The 19,815-nt window shown below is 34.3% G+C and overlaps 3 protein-coding genes across 4 annotated transcripts; 1 reads left to right on the top strand and 2 right to left on the bottom strand.

Moving 5' to 3' along the window:
* Nucleotides 1-941: 941 nt before the first annotated feature.
* Nucleotides 942-3,999, bottom strand: LOC133705757 (uncharacterized). 2 transcript variants are annotated; one of them, XM_062131146.1, is made up of 5 exons: nucleotides 3,711-3,999; nucleotides 2,947-3,209; nucleotides 2,657-2,868; nucleotides 2,096-2,363; nucleotides 942-1,649 (listed from the first exon to the last, which is right to left on the bottom strand). In XM_062131146.1, the coding sequence occupies exons 2-5, from the start codon at nucleotides 3,205-3,207 to the stop codon at nucleotides 1,338-1,340; spliced, it is 1,053 nt and encodes a 350-aa protein (XP_061987130.1). In that variant the 5' UTR covers nucleotides 3,208-3,209; nucleotides 3,711-3,999; the 3' UTR covers nucleotides 942-1,337. The 2 variants fall into 2 exon arrangements, with proteins under 2 accessions (XP_061987130.1, XP_061987129.1); XM_062131145.1 differs by having other exon boundaries at nucleotides 3,737-3,998.
* A 3,610-nt stretch (nucleotides 4,000-7,609) lies between these two features.
* LOC133704160 (probable sodium/metabolite cotransporter BASS4, chloroplastic) lies at nucleotides 7,610-12,147 on the bottom strand. The gene is made up of 14 exons (XM_062128924.1): nucleotides 11,890-12,147; nucleotides 11,715-11,796; nucleotides 11,512-11,619; nucleotides 11,354-11,421; nucleotides 11,101-11,179; nucleotides 10,934-10,992; nucleotides 10,780-10,848; nucleotides 10,468-10,581; nucleotides 10,334-10,355; nucleotides 10,029-10,096; nucleotides 8,890-8,975; nucleotides 8,329-8,458; nucleotides 7,972-8,073; nucleotides 7,610-7,898 (listed from the first exon to the last, which is right to left on the bottom strand). Exons 1-14 carry the CDS (start codon nucleotides 12,073-12,075, stop codon nucleotides 7,824-7,826), a joined length of 1,248 nt encoding a protein of 415 aa, XP_061984908.1. The 5' UTR covers nucleotides 12,076-12,147; the 3' UTR covers nucleotides 7,610-7,823.
* A 2,312-nt stretch (nucleotides 12,148-14,459) lies between these two features.
* On the top strand, nucleotides 14,460-19,369 carry LOC133704400 (probable aspartyl aminopeptidase). The gene is made up of 10 exons (XM_062129208.1): nucleotides 14,460-14,717; nucleotides 14,839-14,905; nucleotides 15,182-15,317; nucleotides 15,526-15,798; nucleotides 15,977-16,121; nucleotides 16,685-16,924; nucleotides 17,293-17,425; nucleotides 17,547-17,728; nucleotides 18,590-18,702; nucleotides 18,859-19,369. Exons 1-10 carry the CDS (start codon nucleotides 14,532-14,534, stop codon nucleotides 18,962-18,964), a joined length of 1,581 nt encoding a protein of 526 aa, XP_061985192.1. The 5' UTR covers nucleotides 14,460-14,531; the 3' UTR covers nucleotides 18,965-19,369.
* The last annotated feature ends 446 nt before the right edge of the window (nucleotides 19,370-19,815 follow it).

The following is a 19,815-nucleotide window of genomic DNA, read 5'->3' as shown; positions in this document are numbered from 1 at the left end:
AAAACCAGTGTCGTAATTCAATCTAATGGCTACATGTTAGAGATTTAAGAATAGAATCAGGGTTTTACTGTCATGCAACTAAGAATATATACTGTCATTTTAGCCTTGAATAGTTTCTAAGTTGTTTCCAAATCTATGTTTGGTTTGCCTGTTATGTTTGTTCTTGATCTTGACGTTTGCCAGAGGGCTGGCATTTCTCGATGCAGTGGCCGTAGCGGCTAAAACAATGAATTACAGTTAGTTTTATCTGTTTTCTGAAGCTCCCAGGGTGTGCTGCCATGCTGTTTATACAGCGGGGTTGGGTATTCAATAGCTGGTTTGCCTCACATTCTCACCATCACTGGATACTTTGATGGAAATGTTATAAGTTCCATGCTGCTTTGAAACTATGCAAAATCTGATTAAAAGCAGTATCAAAATCCAATCTTACTGCAACATGGTTAAGAAAATCTGTCGCAGATACATAGCACGTACAATAGAAAGACAAATACCTTTCTCGAGAGCTTTTCAACCATTGACAAATCAGCAGTATTTTCAGAAAAATAATTATACTTGATTGGTTATTTTTATTATTTTTTTCCATGAACTCGAGTGGGAAAAAATTAAATCATAGGAACTCAAATATGATATAATTCCATTTTAATCATGATTCATGATGGAACTAAATTAATGATGAGCTCAAGTGTTCCTTTTTTATATATCCGTCAAGGCTGAGGATGGGGCCAACGCCCCTTCTCTTCAACTTGTAACAGAGAAGCACTTACAGGAATGGCAATCCTGTTGTGATTATTTGTGGTATGTTTAGAAAACTCACCCTCTAGGTTTAAAAAGATGAGTATTGTGTTTGGTTAGTTTCTCAGGATAAACAATACATGCATAATATATTTGGTTGCAGAGGAAAACATAAAAATTAAAGTTGCAGGGGTAAACATAAAAAATAATGGCTCCAGAATATGAGTGAATTTTTATTATTTCAAAACAAGAACATGGGAACATGTCCTCTCTGTTCTAATTGTTCTCGTCTTTTCTGTCCGACAAATAGTAACTAAACGCTGCCCAATGATGTGGACTCAAACATTTGGAACCAGACATGCCTGTCATTTGCAGCTTAGACCACACTTCATCAATGGACTCTTTGATGTACATGTCAACCAGACAATGTTAACAGTTTAACACTGCTAGCTTGTAGCAAACTTTGAGGCTCTGAATAGACTTAAAGTCATAATTTAATCTTGTTGCAAGAAGTTTGATATTAGGAATAGAATGAGGGATATACTGCATGAACCCAAGATTTAAGAGGGAAAATTGCTGTTTGTCCAATTAAGCTCGAACAAAGGCTAGTTTTTCCCCAGCACTGAAGACTTTATAATCGCTTCGCATATCTCTGGGATGAAGGGGAACAGGTGTCCAGAACCAGATACCTCATGGAAGTTTATCCATGGAAGTCTTTGGACAATATATCGTTGCAAGCTTGGAGGCACCATTTTATCTTCATCACCCTGCCATAGCTGAACAGCGCCTTCATTTTCAGGAAACGGATTTTCAAGATCCATGGGATCGAATTTCCACTTCCCAAATCCAACCATCATGTCTCGATGTAAGGTTTCAAATTCTCCTTGCTGAATTGTTTGTGGATGCATTACTTGTAGCTGCATAAAATGAGAGAGGAGATATTCTGAGGCAGTCAGGAATAACACTTCTAATTAAGAATCAACTAATTTATCGATCAAAATCAATTTCTAACAAGGTCTCCAGAACTACCAGTTTCAAAATACTTTTCTGCTTCTAATATATCAAGGGAAAAATTGGAAGTTCTGCTGTATCTTATTTTTCACAAGCCAATTCCAAAAACCATAAGGCATCCCCCATAAAACTAAATCTTTTGCCGGGTAACTATCCTTCCTAGTTAAAAGATCAAAGCCTCTCAGACTGATTCTATGTATACTGCAAAAATTATGGTATGAGATGATAGCCTTCTCACTGGAAATATCTTCTTCTTGCCTCCAGTTTCAGAGACAAAAAATATATCCAGATACCCTTGACTTATGGTTCATTTATATGTGATGAGGAAAGTTAGATCAAGAAAATGAAGTACCTTGTTGTCCTTTCCTCCGCCTGTAGCCATGAAAAGCAGTTCCAAATCCTGGCGGGAGAAAACTTCAGGTTTTTGGGCTGCAACAGCCGATGCAGGAAACCATTTCTGAGTGTTCCACCAGTAGGTGAGCCATGGAGCATGATGAGCAACACGTAATGTCCATTGGTCTTGAGGTAGCTGTTGGTAGTAGGCTTCTGTTGATAAGTTGGCAGGAAAACCAGGCCACCAGTAGTTGACAACAGGAGCAATTAGGGTTGCTCCTGCTAGCCTGCAGCACCATGGGCACCAAGCTTACAACAAATAATAACTACAAAAAAAAAAATATAAGCCGATGCAGAGAAAGCCAACCTGTTGTTTATATCAGACAAATTCTCCAGCAGATTCTTGATGCTCAAATAAATGAACTTTGTTCGTTACTTTTTATAGCATGCTTTATTTTCTTTTACTGCTGAGGCATTCTTGAATTATTACATATGTTCATGCCATATCCCAGATTTTAAACAGCAGGCAGACATCCTCAAGATAAGCACAATTGTCATAATGGCAAGAAAACAGTCTCACCTGTGAGGGATGTACTTGAGGCAGCCCCAAACCACTTGACCTCCCATGGAGAACCCCATCACATGAAACTTGGATCCTAGTCCTAAATGATCAGCAAGCTCTTCTATATCTAAAGCTATACTCTCCGGAGACCTCTTTGGATCTGGATCACTTTCTCCATAACCGGGCCGGTCAAAGGACACTAAGTACAATCCCAGCTCCTGAACAACTTCCTGATAAACAAAACAAATAAAATCTCTTGACCATTGAAACCTTAAGAGTTAAACACAAAGATTTAGAAATGGAAGTACCGGAGAGAGGTTTGCCACGCTCATTGTATCATGTCTCGTAGAGGCAAAGCCATGGACATATACGATCTTATATTTGGCTGTTTCTCTAGAGACTCCTTGCTCCTTGTAGGCCAAATGCCTCCCATCCCTCAGTTTTACTCTTGGAGCTGTAATAGGAGGGCCACCTGGGGTTCCACAAATCTTCGGAGGTGGAGGGTTGGTTGCCTGATATGCCCATATCGCCAACCCAAAAAACAATGCCGCTGTAATTTCCTTCAGCATCCCTAAGAAAATTTAGAAAAGATTATTCACAAACTCTACTTAAAATTGTAGTATTTTTTGTCACGCTGATAACAACCCAAAGTAATTTGATTGTTAAAAAATGGCAATCAAATACCATAATTTATAGATAAAATTTTTCAATTTACAAAGATTAAATGCACAAAACTTCGTTTCCCTGCATATTTTATCAACTTCAACAAAGAAAACCAAGTCTAATAAGGAAAGAAAAAAGAAAACTATCTTCTTCTTAAACTTCTGGGAAATATAATAAATTGCAATTCTCATATACATACCATTAGTTTCACATAAAAACGTTTCAAAAGAAAAGAAATGGGTAATAGTCAGCTTGTAACAAAATGAATTCTATATTATCTGCTTCCAACAGAGATTGAAGATAGAATGTCATTGAGAAAAGATCATCAAAATACTTAAAGAAACAGAAAAAAAAATCTATGCTGAACAAAAACATTACTAAAGACATGTAAACTTCAGGGTGGACATACCAACACTGTAAGTGGTTATTACTTACGAATAACAGGAGCAAGAGAAACAGCCCTGTGGGAGAGAGGGAGAGAAGGAGAAGCCGCGAGAAACTGAAGTTAAAAGTTTCACCGAATCAGCTGATAGTTTATTGCTGACTCCTAGTCTTTAGCGGATATCTAGCAGTTTAATCAACAGCAAAAGAATAGTCAGAAATGGCTCCTCTGCTGAACACTTGAGGTTTTGAAGGTGAGGGGAAAAATCAAAGAAAACACCCTTTTTTTCACATTTACTAATAAATAACTTTAATGGAAGGCTTGGGTGTCCACAAGATTTTGAGATCAAATTTTGGGTAGCATTTTGAAAATTTTATTTCTTTTGAATACATCGTACCGATATAAATAACATATATTATATTAGAATAATATAAGTTATATTTTAAAATTTTATTTAATAATTTAAATTATTAAATTAAAATATTTTTTTAATAATATATTCTTGTAATCAAAGGAAAAGAAAGAAAAAAAAGAAAATCAAATGATTCGGCTACTCACGATTATAATCACTGCAGCTAGCAGTAAACGCTATTTTTTTTAATTGTATAAAATAAAAAATACCTTTAAAATTAGATAATAAAAAATACCTTTAAAGCTAAAATAACCCTGTACAATCCATCATAGTAAAAAAAAAAAACTATTTTACCCCTCAAAATAAAAGCAAAAGATAAAAAAATAAAGAAATAATAAAGTCATGAATAGTATCACGTGTCTTAAGACACAGTAAGATTCTTGGAGTTTTGGATAATATAAATTCCAAACACATGTTAAGATTGAATAAAAAAAACACTTAGTAATGTTGAACTTAATTTATAGTTGGTTCTCGCAACATGAAACATAGATTCATGTATACTTAACATTCTTCAACGCTTGCTTCGAGGATTAATGGACCTACTTCCGTGTTATTATTTAGGGTTGGAATCTGTAAAAGGATTATGATAATTTATTTTTTTTTTGGTTAGATGTAAGTTTCTTGCATAGATATTAAATCTGGCATCACAGAAGGATAAATTCGAGATGTATTTGAGGTTAGGTTTCGTGAAAAATAGGTTAAAACTATAACTTGTCTACTTGGTTAAAACTTATTAATTTATTTTTTAAATGAAACAAAAAAGGACAGTCCTTGTCTTATTAAGATGGCATGTAAAGTAAATAAATAAAATAAATATGATAGTGTTTGTTCTTAATATATTTTTTGCTTTTGAGATATTATTTTTTTTATTTTGTAAAATCTACTTTTAACATTAACATATTAAAATAATTGAATAACATTAAAAAATAATTTTAAAAATATATTTTCAGAACACTAAAATAAACTAACTCTAGATAAAGATAATTTCTACAAAAAAAACAAACAAACTAATGGTTGTGAAATTGTAAGCCTGAAAAACGTGAACCTCGTAACGACTATTAGGTCAGCCAATCCGTCAACACATGAATGGCAAAAACAGTGCAGGACAAAACTATGTAAAATATATATATAAATTCAAATGGTTTTGCCCTGGACCCCTTACTTTTGTCTTTACTCTTGCCTCTTGGACCCTTGTGGCCATGTTAGACCGGCACATGCCACATTTTTTTTTTTTTTTTTTTTTTTTATTATCGTGGGTGTCCGGGCCAGCTTGCGCGCACCTCGACTAATCCCACGGGCCCTGAAGTTAACGACCATGTAAGCCTCCAGTGGCCATCATATGAGCAGCCATAGGGTTTGAACCTGAGACCTAAGAGGGAGCAAACCTCTTAGTCCCAAGCTCTTACCACTAGGCCACCACCTAGATGAGTGGCACATGCCACATTTATCCTGACTGGTGAGTGTCAGGGACTTAAATTGAACAGTTATATGGCAGGCCATCTCTCACACTCAGGGCTGACAGGGAAAAAGAAAAAAATGATTGTCCTCTTTCCTTTCCTCATCATTTAATTTGTTGTTTACCTAGTGATAGAAGGCGTGGCCTTTCCTCAACCAAGGCGTGTTTAGCTGGCCATTCCTCCATCTTCTAGACCTGCTCCAACAACCAAATCAAATAATACACCTATATATGCTGGCAAGATCTTGACCTCGTATCACAATTTTGGAAGCGTAGATTACCAAGTCCTGTATAGCTAGGTTGTTGTAATTAGTATTAGGTTGTTTGGTGGTAGGAAAGTAGTTTTTTTTTTTAAAGTAAATTTTTAAAAAAGTAAATTTTAAGAAAGTATTTTTGTAGAAAAGTAGTTTTTTTTTGGAAAGTGAATTTTGAGAAAGTATTTTTCAATATTTGGTAGTGTAATGAAAAATAAGTTGGAAAACACTTTCTAGTGTTTGGTTATGTTATGGAAAATGAGCTGGAAAATAACTTATTAATGTTTTATTTTTTTCAAGTTTATTAAAATAATGAGGAACAAATCTTACAAATTAAAAAGTTGAATGAGAATGAAATTGAAAAAAAATATAATTTTATAAATTATTTCAAATAAAATAAATAATAATCAAAATAATAGAGATCAAATTTAAAAAATTAAAAAAATGAAAGGTGAAGAAATTAAAATAATAATAATTAACATTTCATAAATTATTTCAAATAAAATAAGTAAAAATCAAAAGAATGAGGACCAAATTTGATAGATAAAAAATTTCAATAAAAAAATGATAAGAAAAAAGCAAATAGCAATTATAAAAATAAGGACCAAAATTAATATAAAAATTAAATTTTAAGAGATGAAATTAAAAAATAAATATTCAAAACAAATTATATATAGCAATCAAAAGTTTGAGAATCAAATTTGATATAATCAGCAAATAATGATATTTCTAAATTTTTCACAATTTCCGGAAAGTGTTTTCCGCCCAAATTTTTCAGGAAAACACTTTCCTGAAAACCAAGCCAAATTTTTCTTTGACTAGAAAGTGTTTTCCGTTGACCAACTTTCCAATAGCAAACAAACACATGAAAGTTTGGAAAGTGGTTTCCCGGAAACCACTTTCAGAAAAACAAACACAGCCAAAAGGAAAAACACTTTCCTAGAAATCAAATCAAATTTTTCTTTGACTGGAAAGTGTTTTTTGTTGACCAGAAAGTGTTTTCCGTTGATCAACTTTTCTAATGGCAAACAAACACAGGAAAGTTTGGAAAGTGATTTTCCGGGAAATGAATTTCAAAAAACAAACATGGCCTAAAACAATAGACAAAAGTGCGAGAATGAGCAAATTACATACATGAAAGAAGAAGAAGTATCAATTACACCAACAAACTCAACAATAAACTTTGAAAAAACGCAATGCAAGTTCTTCAAAACATGTCAACTAAAAAAACCTGCCCTAACCTTGAGAGCAAGAATTTTTTTTAATGGGGTGGAATTGTAACCTGACATTGATTTACTCTTATTTAAATTTAGAATTATCATAGTAGAACCTCTTAAATTTGAATTTCTCTTTTATTTAAATAGAATCCTAAACTTTTCAAGTCATGAGAGACTCAAAAATGCTAAGAAACTACTTTTTCTCAACTAGATGTTTGTAGTTAATTTCTTTTAATTCAATAAAATTACTGAATTATCAAGTTTCTTACAAAGTTCCGAACAGTTTTACTTATTACCAAGCACCAAACATTTTCATCATCGATTGCAAATATAAGTGCGCTTTTCTTTCTTCAAAACCTACTTAAAGTAGCCAAGAGCACCACGCTATTGAATGGTAGCCAAGCATTGTTTGATAGGGAATCTAGTGCTCATTACCAGACATGATTTTTCGTGGAGATCACCCAGCAAGCGAAAATGATGGTATCTGGAATTCTGGATCCTAAGAGTATCCTATTGGCCGCCAATAATTCCTTTAGCACAATCCCTTTCCAAAGGTAGACAAGCTATTTTAACAAACCAAACACCAATTCATATAACTAGGATGGTTTCATTTTCATTCATTTATGATCAGGTAGCTAACCAACCAAACATCCTTCATAAAATGACAACACATCGGCCCCCCAATTCGCTCTAATTATCCCATAAAACGTTAGCAGCCAAAAATAGCCAAGAGATGATGAAGCAGTGTTCTCAGACCAATATTGTTCCACATCAAGCATTCGTGATCATCACTGCCATGACTCATGCTACCTTGGCACTTTTTGATGCGAGATCCTTCCGAAGCCAGAAATTAACAAGAAAAGAGTCCATGATGATCTACATAAAATTTCGTGTGTTAGGATATCAAGGGTATAGAAAGAAAGCGAAATTAGGCTCGAACAAGAAAAACCTGATTTAAATGTGCAGCAACACAAGGAAGAACCAGCAAACCAGATTCACCAAATGCACCACCCAGCTGTTCCACCACTGCTACCATAACAGGAAGAGTTTTCTATACAAGCATCAAAACATACCAAGCCTCAGTGTTCAGTAGCGTAACAGATTACAATGGCAGTCAAAAATGATTTCTACAAGAGACACGCACACCCACCCACCTCATAGGCATCATGTTAATGCAAAATAAACTGCTTAAAGAACAAAATCCATGAATATTTGGAGTAAAGAAAAAAGTTCCAAATATTTTTAAAAGAGAGTATATTCTCAGTGAAAATCCAACTGAAAATGCTGAAAAGCATAATAATGTCACCTGGCTTGCAACAAGCACGTAAGCAGTTGCATTTTTTTTCTTGGCAGAGGCTAACTGGTTGGTACCAGAGACTGTTGAGAAGCCTTGTATCGCGAGAACATTAAAAGATAAGAGGATGAGATGCAAAAGTCTGCAAAACAAGGAAATGGTCTTTTTTTTCAGATGATGTTCTACATTGAAGCCCTAAAATTATCAACAACTACAAATTGTGAATGGAAGGTGCACATCCCATGTACTAGTCCTTCAGCCTACACGTAGAAATGATCACATTTACAGTTGAAAAATGGCACTTATAAATTTGTATTCTGATGTTCAAGTAATTAAAACCTAAACAACAATAGGGAGATTCAAAAGACTCGGGGGGTCCCTTGCTCTTCTCAAGAGTGCAAGTACAGAAAATAATAAAGAGGTCGCTGCCCAAAGTCCGTGTAAAGTGGCCCTAAAGACAAGTATGAGAGTTGGCTCAACTTGCAAAGTAAACTTATCATTCAGTATTAATAAGAGTGGCGTGACAACTAAACATTGCACAAAAGGAAAAGAAAAGTGAGGCTGAAAACGTACACTCCCATCCCAACAGCAACAAGAAAAACAGAAGGCTTGACCATTAGCAGCATAGACCTTGACCTGCTCACTTGTATAAATGGAGCCTGAATAAACAAAATAGTTTTAACATCCAATAGGACCGATGCAACTTCTTAAGGAAATCTGCAAAGAGTGTCACAATCTGCTTCAATAAGAAGCTTCATGAAGACTGATTTACATTTGTGTAACATTGAAGCTTGATATTTGCATTTCAAATGTAACAAATTTCACAGAGAAACCTTGGGAATAGATGCTGAATTTTTTTCTCTAAAAGAAAAGAAACAAAGAGAACTATCTCCACTACTTTTTCTTAAAACTAATGCATTACATTCCATTAAGAATTTGCATAGCATAAATAGTCATTGGGAAAAATAATGTGAATTCTCCTAAATTCCAACATGCAGACCAATATTCCAACTTGGAAACTGCTAGCTTTTTACCACTGCAAAAACTTAAACAACGTTCCACATAGAGTTCTCCTCTTTCAATTGAGATCACAATTTCCCCACATTTTCCACCCAATTCAAGCATCAAAGCTACACACCTCATGAATTCCCAGACCCCACTAGGAAGGATGCCCAGTTACCTTTATCTTTGATCAAAAAGATCCGTAGCAAATGGATCGGTAGGTTTTGGTGGATGTTTGATCTCCTACTTAGACATGCTATTCACAGGTTTTAAGTGCTCATATTAGTCAAGGTACAAGAAAATTCCAGAAACAAATAGGTGTGATGGAGCCATCAGAAATCTGTCTGGACATCCCTACTCCAAAATGTTGTAGAAAAATCAATCAATTGACAAGACATTTGCTCAAAAGGAACAAGGGATCTACATGCTGCATTGGTAAGTGGTCATCGCCAATAATAATGTACCATGTAGAACCTATCTATGGAAAAGTCACAACTCTGAAACAGAGTCCAGGATGAGGCCAACAGTCCTGGATCTCTTCTCTTCAACGACTCTGAATTTTTAAATCTTCAGCTTAACAGTCATTCAGCTCAGTTTAGTTTAGTCCTATGCTATCCGGTAAACTTGGCAGCGTTTTTTGTATACATGAAAAATATACTCCCTAAATTTTACCCAGGAAATATCCACACAGATGAAATAAAAGAACTTACTAAACTAAGGAAAATTGCATTCATCTTCGAGAAGAGCTTACGATTTCGATCAACATAGTCTGCCATACCTGAATGCACATTTAATCAGGGATTAAATTATGTAGTCTCCAAAGGAACTACAAAGTTACTTTAAAAGTCACCAGCTCCAAATCGATGATGCAAACATAGATTCTTATCAATTGCATTTTCAACGCCAGGCCAATATTCTCCAGCCTAAATTTTTATGCATGTTAGATATATGTTAAATATGATGAAAAACATGCCAGCAAACTTCTAAAAAGAATTCTAGACTGTGAGACACTCACCTTTGAAGGATTCTCGAAAAATCTGTAGAATGAACAGCACAGGATTCACATTTCACTTTCGCATATTTCACTATATCTTAAATGTCACATAAGTTATAGTTTGAGGGATCCACAAACACAATCAAGAAATTTACCTTCCCCAAAATAAGAGGGATTAAAAGTGTGATAACCAGACTTCTAAACAATTCCTTGGTTGGCACAGATACACCAATTCCAGCAGCAATGAATCGGGAGATAGAAAATGGAACCTGAGAAGTAGTAAAAATCATTTTCAGTGCTGGCTAGAAAAAGTGAGTGAAAAGCATCTGATATGACAGGTTCACTGAAGAGAAAAGGACACAACTGTTAGTTTGGTACATCTTGAACAGTTCCAATTGATATCTAGCTGCCTAGCTAAATTCGCATTAGAATACCAACAAATGTGGATCTTCTTTGTGGGAACTTACAATCAAAATTCCTAGCAGATTCGACACCACTGTCATCGCAAGAGCAAGTGCAGAATTCCCCCCGGCAAGCTGCATATCAAAGACTGCTATGCATCATAAAAACTCCATTTATAAGCAGAAGATTGTGGAGAAAAAAACAAAGCAATCAATGTACCTGGGTTAGAGCCACCCCACTTGATAATGTAGTTGGCATACAGCAAAATATAGCCAAACCTGTACGAAACAATTATCAATATTCAACAATCAATAACTAACCTAAAAATAGCAAAAAAAAAATCCATACATTAAAGATCCACAATGAGAAAAAAACCACACACATACCTGTTACAAACTCCTGAGGTTGGAGTTGAATTTGCAAAATTATCTTCGACAAGAATGGTGTAAATAACAAAATGGAGCACTGCATTCAAAGATTATCAGGTGATTAGAGTGTGCTAGCAAGGATCGATGTAACACAAATGAAGGTAACAGTCACAGTTTGTGATGTCGCACAAACCATGCTAATAAAGAAAACAAATTACTGTATACTGGACCTACAAAATGCATAATGGCACAAATAAAATCAAGGTCATACAATCCCAAAAACTCCAACAGGCCACGCTTCTATAGCATCACCGATCTCCCCATTTCTCAACGTCAAACCTGTATTGTCACCCAATGCATAAATAAACCTATATTGGCACAACAGTATATAACAAACGAAGCACAAGCAGAACATTTTGATTTAATTACCAGATGTTATAAATATCGCAAACGTGCTGAATTTCGACAGATAATATTTATCGGCTAAGCAACCAAGAGTAGGATTTGCAAGCCCTGACACGACTCCACCAATAAGTGCTGCAAAAATAAAACCGTACAAAATATATTGAATTATATAAATATATAAATCATAAAAAAGATAAAAGGAAATAGCAAATTAAACATATAATTACCTAGTGGAAGAAAATTATTATCTGCAAAATTCAGTAGTGATTTTCCTAGAGTTTTTGCACCTCCACTCCCATTGTCATCTATCTAAAATAAAATAATTCATTCATTTTTAAAAAATAATATTGAATTCAAAATTTCTTCAATTAGGTTAGGAGAGTGGAATGAAGAAAGCAAAACCTGATCGGGCAGTTGATTAGCTCTGATTCTGAGTGGAGATGAGATCGAGCGGCTACGATTGAATAAAACGGAACGAGTAGAGTACGCGGTGGTGCGAGTTGCCGGGAAATTTAGCTGCCGGTGGCGGAACGACGGTGTTTGGGTGGGTCGAGGAGCGAGAATCATGGTTTGGATCCTTCCCGCCATCAACAGCGAACTGAAACGGTAACTCTCTTCTCTCTAGACAAGCAAAAAGAGAGTGAGGGAATGCGTGTGAAGATGAAGGTACCGTTTGGGAACGCGGCTGCGGCCGCGTTCCCAAAAAATTTGAATTTTTTTTTTTTGGTTAAAATTTAATATGGTTTGTACGTTTTGGATCGTTTTGATGTTCTGATGTCAAAAATAATTTTTAAAAAATAAAAAAACATTGTTGGCATGCATTTTGGCACGAAAAGTTATTTAAAAAGCACCCGCAACCACAATACCAAACACGTTCGAAGTGGGCGAGTTTTGGAATAGCATTATTTATGTGGCATGTTTATTGCGAGGATTTTACAAGTTGTTAACTCTTGATTGAATTTATTTATAGTATTTAATTTAAATTTAATTATAAATAAGTTGATTTCAATAAAATTTAATTTATTTTGTTTTATATATTATTTTTATTTTATTTATTTAAAGGTTTGTAAAAGAAGACTAAACTAGTATTTTAAAAAATTAATTTTAATATTAATTTTATTCTTTTTAAAATTATAAATTAGAGGGGTTAATTTCTGATTTATTTTTATAATATTTTTAGATATAAAATTTTATTTAAAATTTAATTATCAACATTCAAGATAATTTAAAACATGAAATTTTATTAAAACTTTTTAATTCAATTCAAACATGTTATTAAGGATACTTTTCATCTTGTAAATAATAGTAAGATCTTTAATTAAGAGCCAATAATATATATATATATATATATATATATATATATATATATATATATATATATCTTCACTTGACTTGACGTGTTAATCATTTAAGAATTGTTCAGCAGTATAATTATACCTTTTTATTTTGTTAAACAAAACAAGATAACCTAATTACCCCGAAAATAAAGATTTTATAAAACTAAAAAAGAGGAGCCTAACTGTCTTCTCATTCATTAATGCACAGAAAATTGGCAAATATATCATTGGGTTCAAAAACTGAAATTTTAGCTGCATGTGCTTTTTTGTCCTTTTCTTCAGATTTTTTCTTTAATTACAAAGGTAATCAAGGGTTTTTTTTTAAAAAAATCTTTTAAGATTGATTAAATATTACTTAATTTTAAAATGTTGTTTAAGATTGATCAAATTTTTTAAGAAAATAAAGTTTTTTTTTTAATATTTTATCATGAGTAGCTCACGTGCTGACATGACATGTAGAAGATACTTGTATCATTTGAACAACACTTGTAGCTTTTCTTGATAACATAAAATGTCTTTTTACTATATCATTAAATACACCATCATGTTTTTTTCTTTTGGTGCAACACGTATTAATAATGGTGTGATGGTTTGTTGTTGGTTAACTTTTTTTTTTCATTTCATTCTAAAAAATTACAACTCAATTTTTTTTTGTTGTTGATATTTTAATTTTTTTATTTATAATTATTGTCTTTACTTTTTGTTTTAAGTTTTATTTATTTTAAATTTCATCCTTCAACCTCTAATGTGTAATGTTTAAGTTTTTCTAATTTAATATTTATTCTTTTTGTTTATTTTTCCCTTTGGGCTTTGAGAATAGTTTTGAAGTTTTCATTTTTATTTTGGATTAAAGTTTATGGTGTGTTATTTTCTTTTTACATATTCTTTGTTTTTTTAATTTTTTTTTAAATTTAACTCTCCAATAAAAAAAATTACCCTTCAATTTATTTTTTATTTTTATTTTCATCCTATTCTTTTAATCATTTTTTATTTTTATTTCAAATCTTTCTGTCCCTAGGATCCCCAATGGCATCTAGTTATTTTGGTGGCACAATTCATAACCTTCTCTGATCACACGATCACTTGCTTCTGTATCAAGGTGTTCAATGTCTTTGTAAGCTTGATGAGCAGAGGAAAGGGCTAGATTAATTGTGTGTTTATCTTCAAGGCTATGGTGATCTTTTTTGGCTCACGACTTGTTTGGCAATGTAATTGAAGTACTTTTCAAATAATTTTTCATATTAAAATATATCTTAATAATATTTTTTTATATTTTAAAAATTATTTTTAATATTAGTATATCAATACGATTCAAAACATAAAATTATATTAAATTTTAATAAAAAAAATTAAATTTTTTTAAAACACAGGTTAAACTGTGTTCCGCTTGAATGATTTTGGGACTTGGAGCATATCGTGTTGAGATCCTGATACGATTTTTGTGGTCCCATAAGCGTTATATACTGTGATGATAGGAGAAAAAACGTATGTTTTATTATTTTTTAATACAGGTCATTTTATATTTTGATTTAATATGAGAAAATTGAAACTGAAGGGCCGAAATGTTACATTTGTACATGTATAAGGTCTAGAATATACCTAATCCTTCAAAACCTGTCAATGCAAGCATCAGATAAAAAAAACCCGACACGCGCTCTCACTCACACACTAATAGCTTGCTGGTATCTTCAATCAATCAGAAAAAGAATGGCAGCTGCGTCGATAACTCGCTTGCAAATTCTATCATCATCACCATCGCCGGTAAAAATAATCAAACGGTCCTCCGCATTTCTCTCAAAAATTCCGCCAATTCATAACCACTACCACCATCGCTCTCGCAAATTCCACACCACTCTCTGCTGCTCCACTTCCAATCCAAGTCGAACACTAGAGGTATAGTATACGTACACGTCACCTTATTTATATGTATTTATACTTCTTGCTGCTCCACTATTTATGTGTATTTGTAGTGTGTTTTTGTGTCATTCATACGCGTGTTGTCCTGTTTGATTAGAATGGATCGATTGTTGGAGATTTACTGGATTATCTCAATGAATCATGGACTCAGTTTCACGCTACAGGTAATTACTGTTTTAATTTGATTAATTAAAGTTATTTTTTTGTAGTTAATTATTATTTTTAATTTATTAATGAGGTTTTGATTGATTTTTTTATGCATTTATATTATTATTCATGGCATGATTTTTTAATTGTTAAATAACTAGGTAAGTATGATATGATTAATTAAATCTGAATTATTTGCTAAATATTTTGTTATTATTAAGTTGGTGAGTTGATAAATGAGCTTTTTGATTGGTGCTTTGATTTTATTTTTATTGTTGTTATTTATTCGGCAGCGGAAGCGAAGAGGCAATTGATTGATGCTGGATTTGACTTGCTAAATGAGAATGAAGAATGGGAATTAAAGCCTGGCGGACGATATTTTTTCACAAGGAACATGTCTTGTTTGGTTGCTTTTGCTATTGGTGAGAAGTGAGTTGAAAAAGATTGCATTGTATTTTGTTTATATTAGCAATGTCATTGAAATTGGAATTTGAATTGTTTTGTTTATTGGAATTAGTGATATCAGTTGATATTCTGTGAAAAGGGACGTGATTGATTTGTGTTATTGTGCATGTTGGTTGAATTGTGTGTGGATTACTGGCAGGTGGATGATTAAAAGGTCTTGTTAATTTTGCAGGTATAGTGTTGGAAATGGGTTTCATGTAATAGCTGCACATACAGATAGTCCGTGCTTGAAACTCAAACCGAGATCCGCGTCGTCCAAATCTAGTTATCTAATGGTTAATGTGCAGACTTATGGAGGTGGTTTATGGCATACTTGGTTTGATAGGGATTTGAGTGTTGCAGGAAGGGTCATCGTGAGAGGTAGTGATGGTTCATTTCTGCACAAGCTTGTTAAAATAAAAAGACCTTTGTTAAGAATACCAACACTTGCCATTCATCTTGATCGGTGGGTACCACTTCCTTCTGTCTCTCTCAATTTTATTTCTTGTGTGTTCAAATTTTATCTCTCATGGTAGAAATTTTATGGAGTTTTTTTTGTTCTGAATCCATGTTCTTTCCATTTTGAATTTAGTTTATAGCTGTAAATCATTCATCTGCTTTCTTTTTTGTCTTGGATTGTTCAGCACAGTAAATAAGGATGGTTTTAAACCAAACTTAGAGACTCACCTTATTCCACTACTTGCAACAAAATCTGAAGAAGGTTCTTCAGAGGCGAAAGAGAAAAATATTGAATCTTCAAAAGCTGTGCATCATCCGCTGCTTATGCAGGTATCTCCTTTTGTTTTGCTAGTCATTTGTTAACAAATCTAATGTATCTCCTAAGTAGATAATGTTGGTGCTCATAAAAAGCATGGCAGTACTTGGAGTGTGGATCAGGGATCTAACATTTCTGTAGATTTTTTTCCATGCAGCCATAACGAGATGAGGCCTTGATAATTAAAAGCAAAGTCCACAGCATACATGTAATAAGAAAGAAACTTTAGATTCTAGTTAGTGCTGTAATAAATGAAAAATAAAAAATTGCAGCATGGCACTACTATTGTTTTTTTTTTTTTTGGGGTGGGGGGTGGGTTTAAAACTTTCATGGGTCAGCTAATAAGACTGTCCATCTCCTCTTTTGCAAAATTTCATGTATCAATCTGCCAAATAGCAGGTGTGCTGGTTTTTTATCATCTAACTTTAATTCAAGATCATAATGATCACCAGTTGAATGAGAGCTGATTCTGTATAATGATGAACCAATCAAATGAGCTGGTGCTGTATGATGTTGCATCAACTGCATGAGCTGATTTCAGCACTTTTCATCAAGTTTATCAATTATTTTAATTCAGGTTTTATCAGATGAGCTGAGTTGCAGCATTGACGACATAGTGAGTATAGAGTTGAATGTTTGTGATACTCAACCCAGCTGCCTTGGAGGTGGAAACAATGAGTTCATATTTTCTGGAAGGCTAGACAACCTTGCTTCAAGTTATTGTGCATTAAGAGCTCTTATTGATTCATGTGAATCATCCAGTGATTTATCAAATGACACTGCAGTTCGGATGATTGCTTTATTTGATAATGAAGAGGTAATTCTTGTCAGACACCCTGTGACACAACACAGTTTTATTTTTTCCCTGTATGCCTGTGGGTTGATAGGAACTGAAATGAGCTGTCATTGGCTAGCTAATGGCCTTTTACTTGCTAATTAGAAAATAGTTGCGATGACACAGTTTCTTATGGTGAGGAGCTAAAACTATCTTCCATGAAGTCCATTTCTATTGACACTCGGTGGAAGGCATTTGGATTATTGTTAATAGGCATCAAGAGTCTCTTTATTATTGGTAGAAAGAAAGTAGTGGAGTCCACTGTTTCATGTTCTATGGCAGTTTCCAAGCTCATTCCTTTTACAATTCGTGCCGATTCACAAATGTTATTCTTAACTATTGATGTTTAGGTGGGTTCAGGTTCAGTTCAGGGAGCTGGTGCACCGACCATGTTTCAGGCTATGAAACGAATTGCTGGGTGCTTGGCTCGTAATAATGTTAATGAAGGGGCTATTGAGCGTGCTATTCGGCGGTCGTTTCTTGGTACAATTCATTTGGCAGTTTTTGAATTGATTAAATTCTTATCAGTTTCTAGTATTTCTTTTCTGCAATCAGTTATGTTGACAGAAATATTTAAAATTCTTTTGGAATCTTCTCTCTGTAGTATCTGCTGACATGGCTCATGGAGTACACCCAAATTTTATGGAAAAGCATGAAGAACACCACCGGCCTGAAATGCAAAAGGGTCTTGTTATCAAGCACAATGCAAATCAGCGGTATGCTACCAGTGGAGTCACGGCATTTCTTTTTAAAGAAGTTGGCAAAATCCACAACCTTCCATCTCAGGTAATTGCCTATTGAAATGAGGCAATCCAACCCTTTGTCTACTCTATAAAGCAGTTTCATGTTATGGTCAATATATGAGCATGCTGAACACTGGAAAAGTTGATATTTAATTGTCAGCAAGGAGAAGCAATTTTGTCACTTGTACTTTTCGTTAGTACTGCTAGGGATTCAATTATTTTTAAATGCTTGAGCACAGGTGAACTGAATTGAATGTCAGGCCGAGGGAAGGCATCAAATTGTCAATTTTGGTTAACACCAAAAGTCATTATTTCAATATTATGAATAGAGATTTCACTTTCCTAGTTGCTTAAGAAACAAAAATCTTTGTTTCAGGATGGCATAGGGAAGTGTCAGATACCATTTGGTTGGTTGGAAAGAGGTTTATTCTCCTATTTGTGTTGAGGCTTGAAAGAGAGGTTAAGATGTGTTCAATCAGGCTTGACTAGAAATACTGGACCGCTAAAAGGAGAGGAAAGTGATAGAAAGAAAAGAATGCTCAGATTTAATTAACTTTTAACATTGGAACTCAATCCATTGGAATCTAGTTATAAAATCTGAAAACAACTGTCATAAAGGGGGTTTTGTTTGTCACTTCAAATCTGTGGTAAAGCAGGATAGGTCTGGTTTTTTTTATTTTTCTTTTGAATTGTGAATCTTTGCCCAACCAAGTGACTGGTCCATAGTAAGTGGTAGTCTGCAAGACAACCTTCAGCATAGGAGCCTCGATTAATTGTGCTACTATTCCATGATTTCATAGTATGGACTTCTTATTTTCCTTTTGACTTTCTGGTTATAGTCCTCACCTTGGATTCTCTGCATGAAGTTGATTTGCCTAACATACTACTGGTAACTTCCTTGCAGGAATTTGTGGTGAGAAATGATATGGGATGTGGATCCACCATTGGTCCTATACTTGCTTCAGGTGCCGGCATCCGCACAGTTGATTGTGGCATTCCTCAACTTTCAATGCATAGGTATCGTACTAATTCTCTAATAACGCATGAAGTTCATTACATTTTATGACCACCTGCATTTCACTGAGCTACTCAACAAGACAATGGTGCTTATGTTGGGTTCTTTTTTACTTATGGTTTATTCTTGTCTATTCGTCTCTCTTGTTTCTACTGCAGTGTGCGAGAGATATGTGCAAAAGAAGATGTAGACATTGCTTACAAGTATTTCAAAACATTCTATCAGAACTTTTCAAGCATAGACAAGAAGCTGGAGGTGGATTGAGTTGTTTGCAGGCTTACTGTAGAAGACTAGTTTGGTATAAAAGAGAGAGACCTCATGATTTCATTTATTACTCATAAAATATTTCTATTCTTCATAAGCACATTTTTACCTCCAAAAATAACGATTTGCAAGAGCTTGGACATGTAACTAGGTATACCCCACACTCAGCACACACAGAAAAAAGAGGGGCTGGTTACCAAATTTCAGGCACCAACGAATATTAGGTCTTGTTTGATTTGACAGTATTTGCTGTAGAACTAGAGCTTGCGCTGGAAAGTTTCCTCTTCAGCTCGGACAGCAGCGCCTGATTCTCCTGGTTTAGCCGTTGAGCTTTCTTCCTTGGCATCTCATTCTGTTGGATTATATAACAGTTCTGCAAGTATAGCTGTGAGTTAAGCTTTTCCATCTTGAACTGTTGCTATTACCCCCCGAAAATATCCCAAAACACGGATTATTAGCAAAGATGGTAGCTAGGTAAATACGAATTGTTAGGAGACAAGGAACTGGGAATTTAATTTATGCATGTAGAACTGAGCTTGAAAAACCTACTTGTGTATGCCTTGATAGGAAAAGAATTACAGATGAAGAGCATGCAAAGAGAGGTGAGAGGGAGAAGATGGTACGTATAATTCGAGAAGTGTACACACACACACGCCCACATGCCACGGCTTACAAAAGACAAAACAATGGTCTTGAAGGCCACATGGTTCACCGAAAACAACAGACATCCCATCTGCAAAGCCTTCACGTCTGCCTTTTCCATGTAGAATAACTTGATTGTACGTGTATCTTTAACCGTCTATAATCCACGGGATCTTCACTGGCATATTCAAAAGAAAGAGGGTCTTGTG

This window comes from Populus nigra, chromosome 10 (assembly GCF_951802175.1).
Source record: "Populus nigra chromosome 10, ddPopNigr1.1, whole genome shotgun sequence".
Lineage (NCBI taxonomy): Eukaryota > Viridiplantae > Streptophyta > Magnoliopsida > Malpighiales > Salicaceae > Populus > Populus nigra.
The sequence above is the reverse complement of the archived record's forward strand: the minus strand, read 5'-3'. Positions and strand labels throughout refer to the sequence as shown.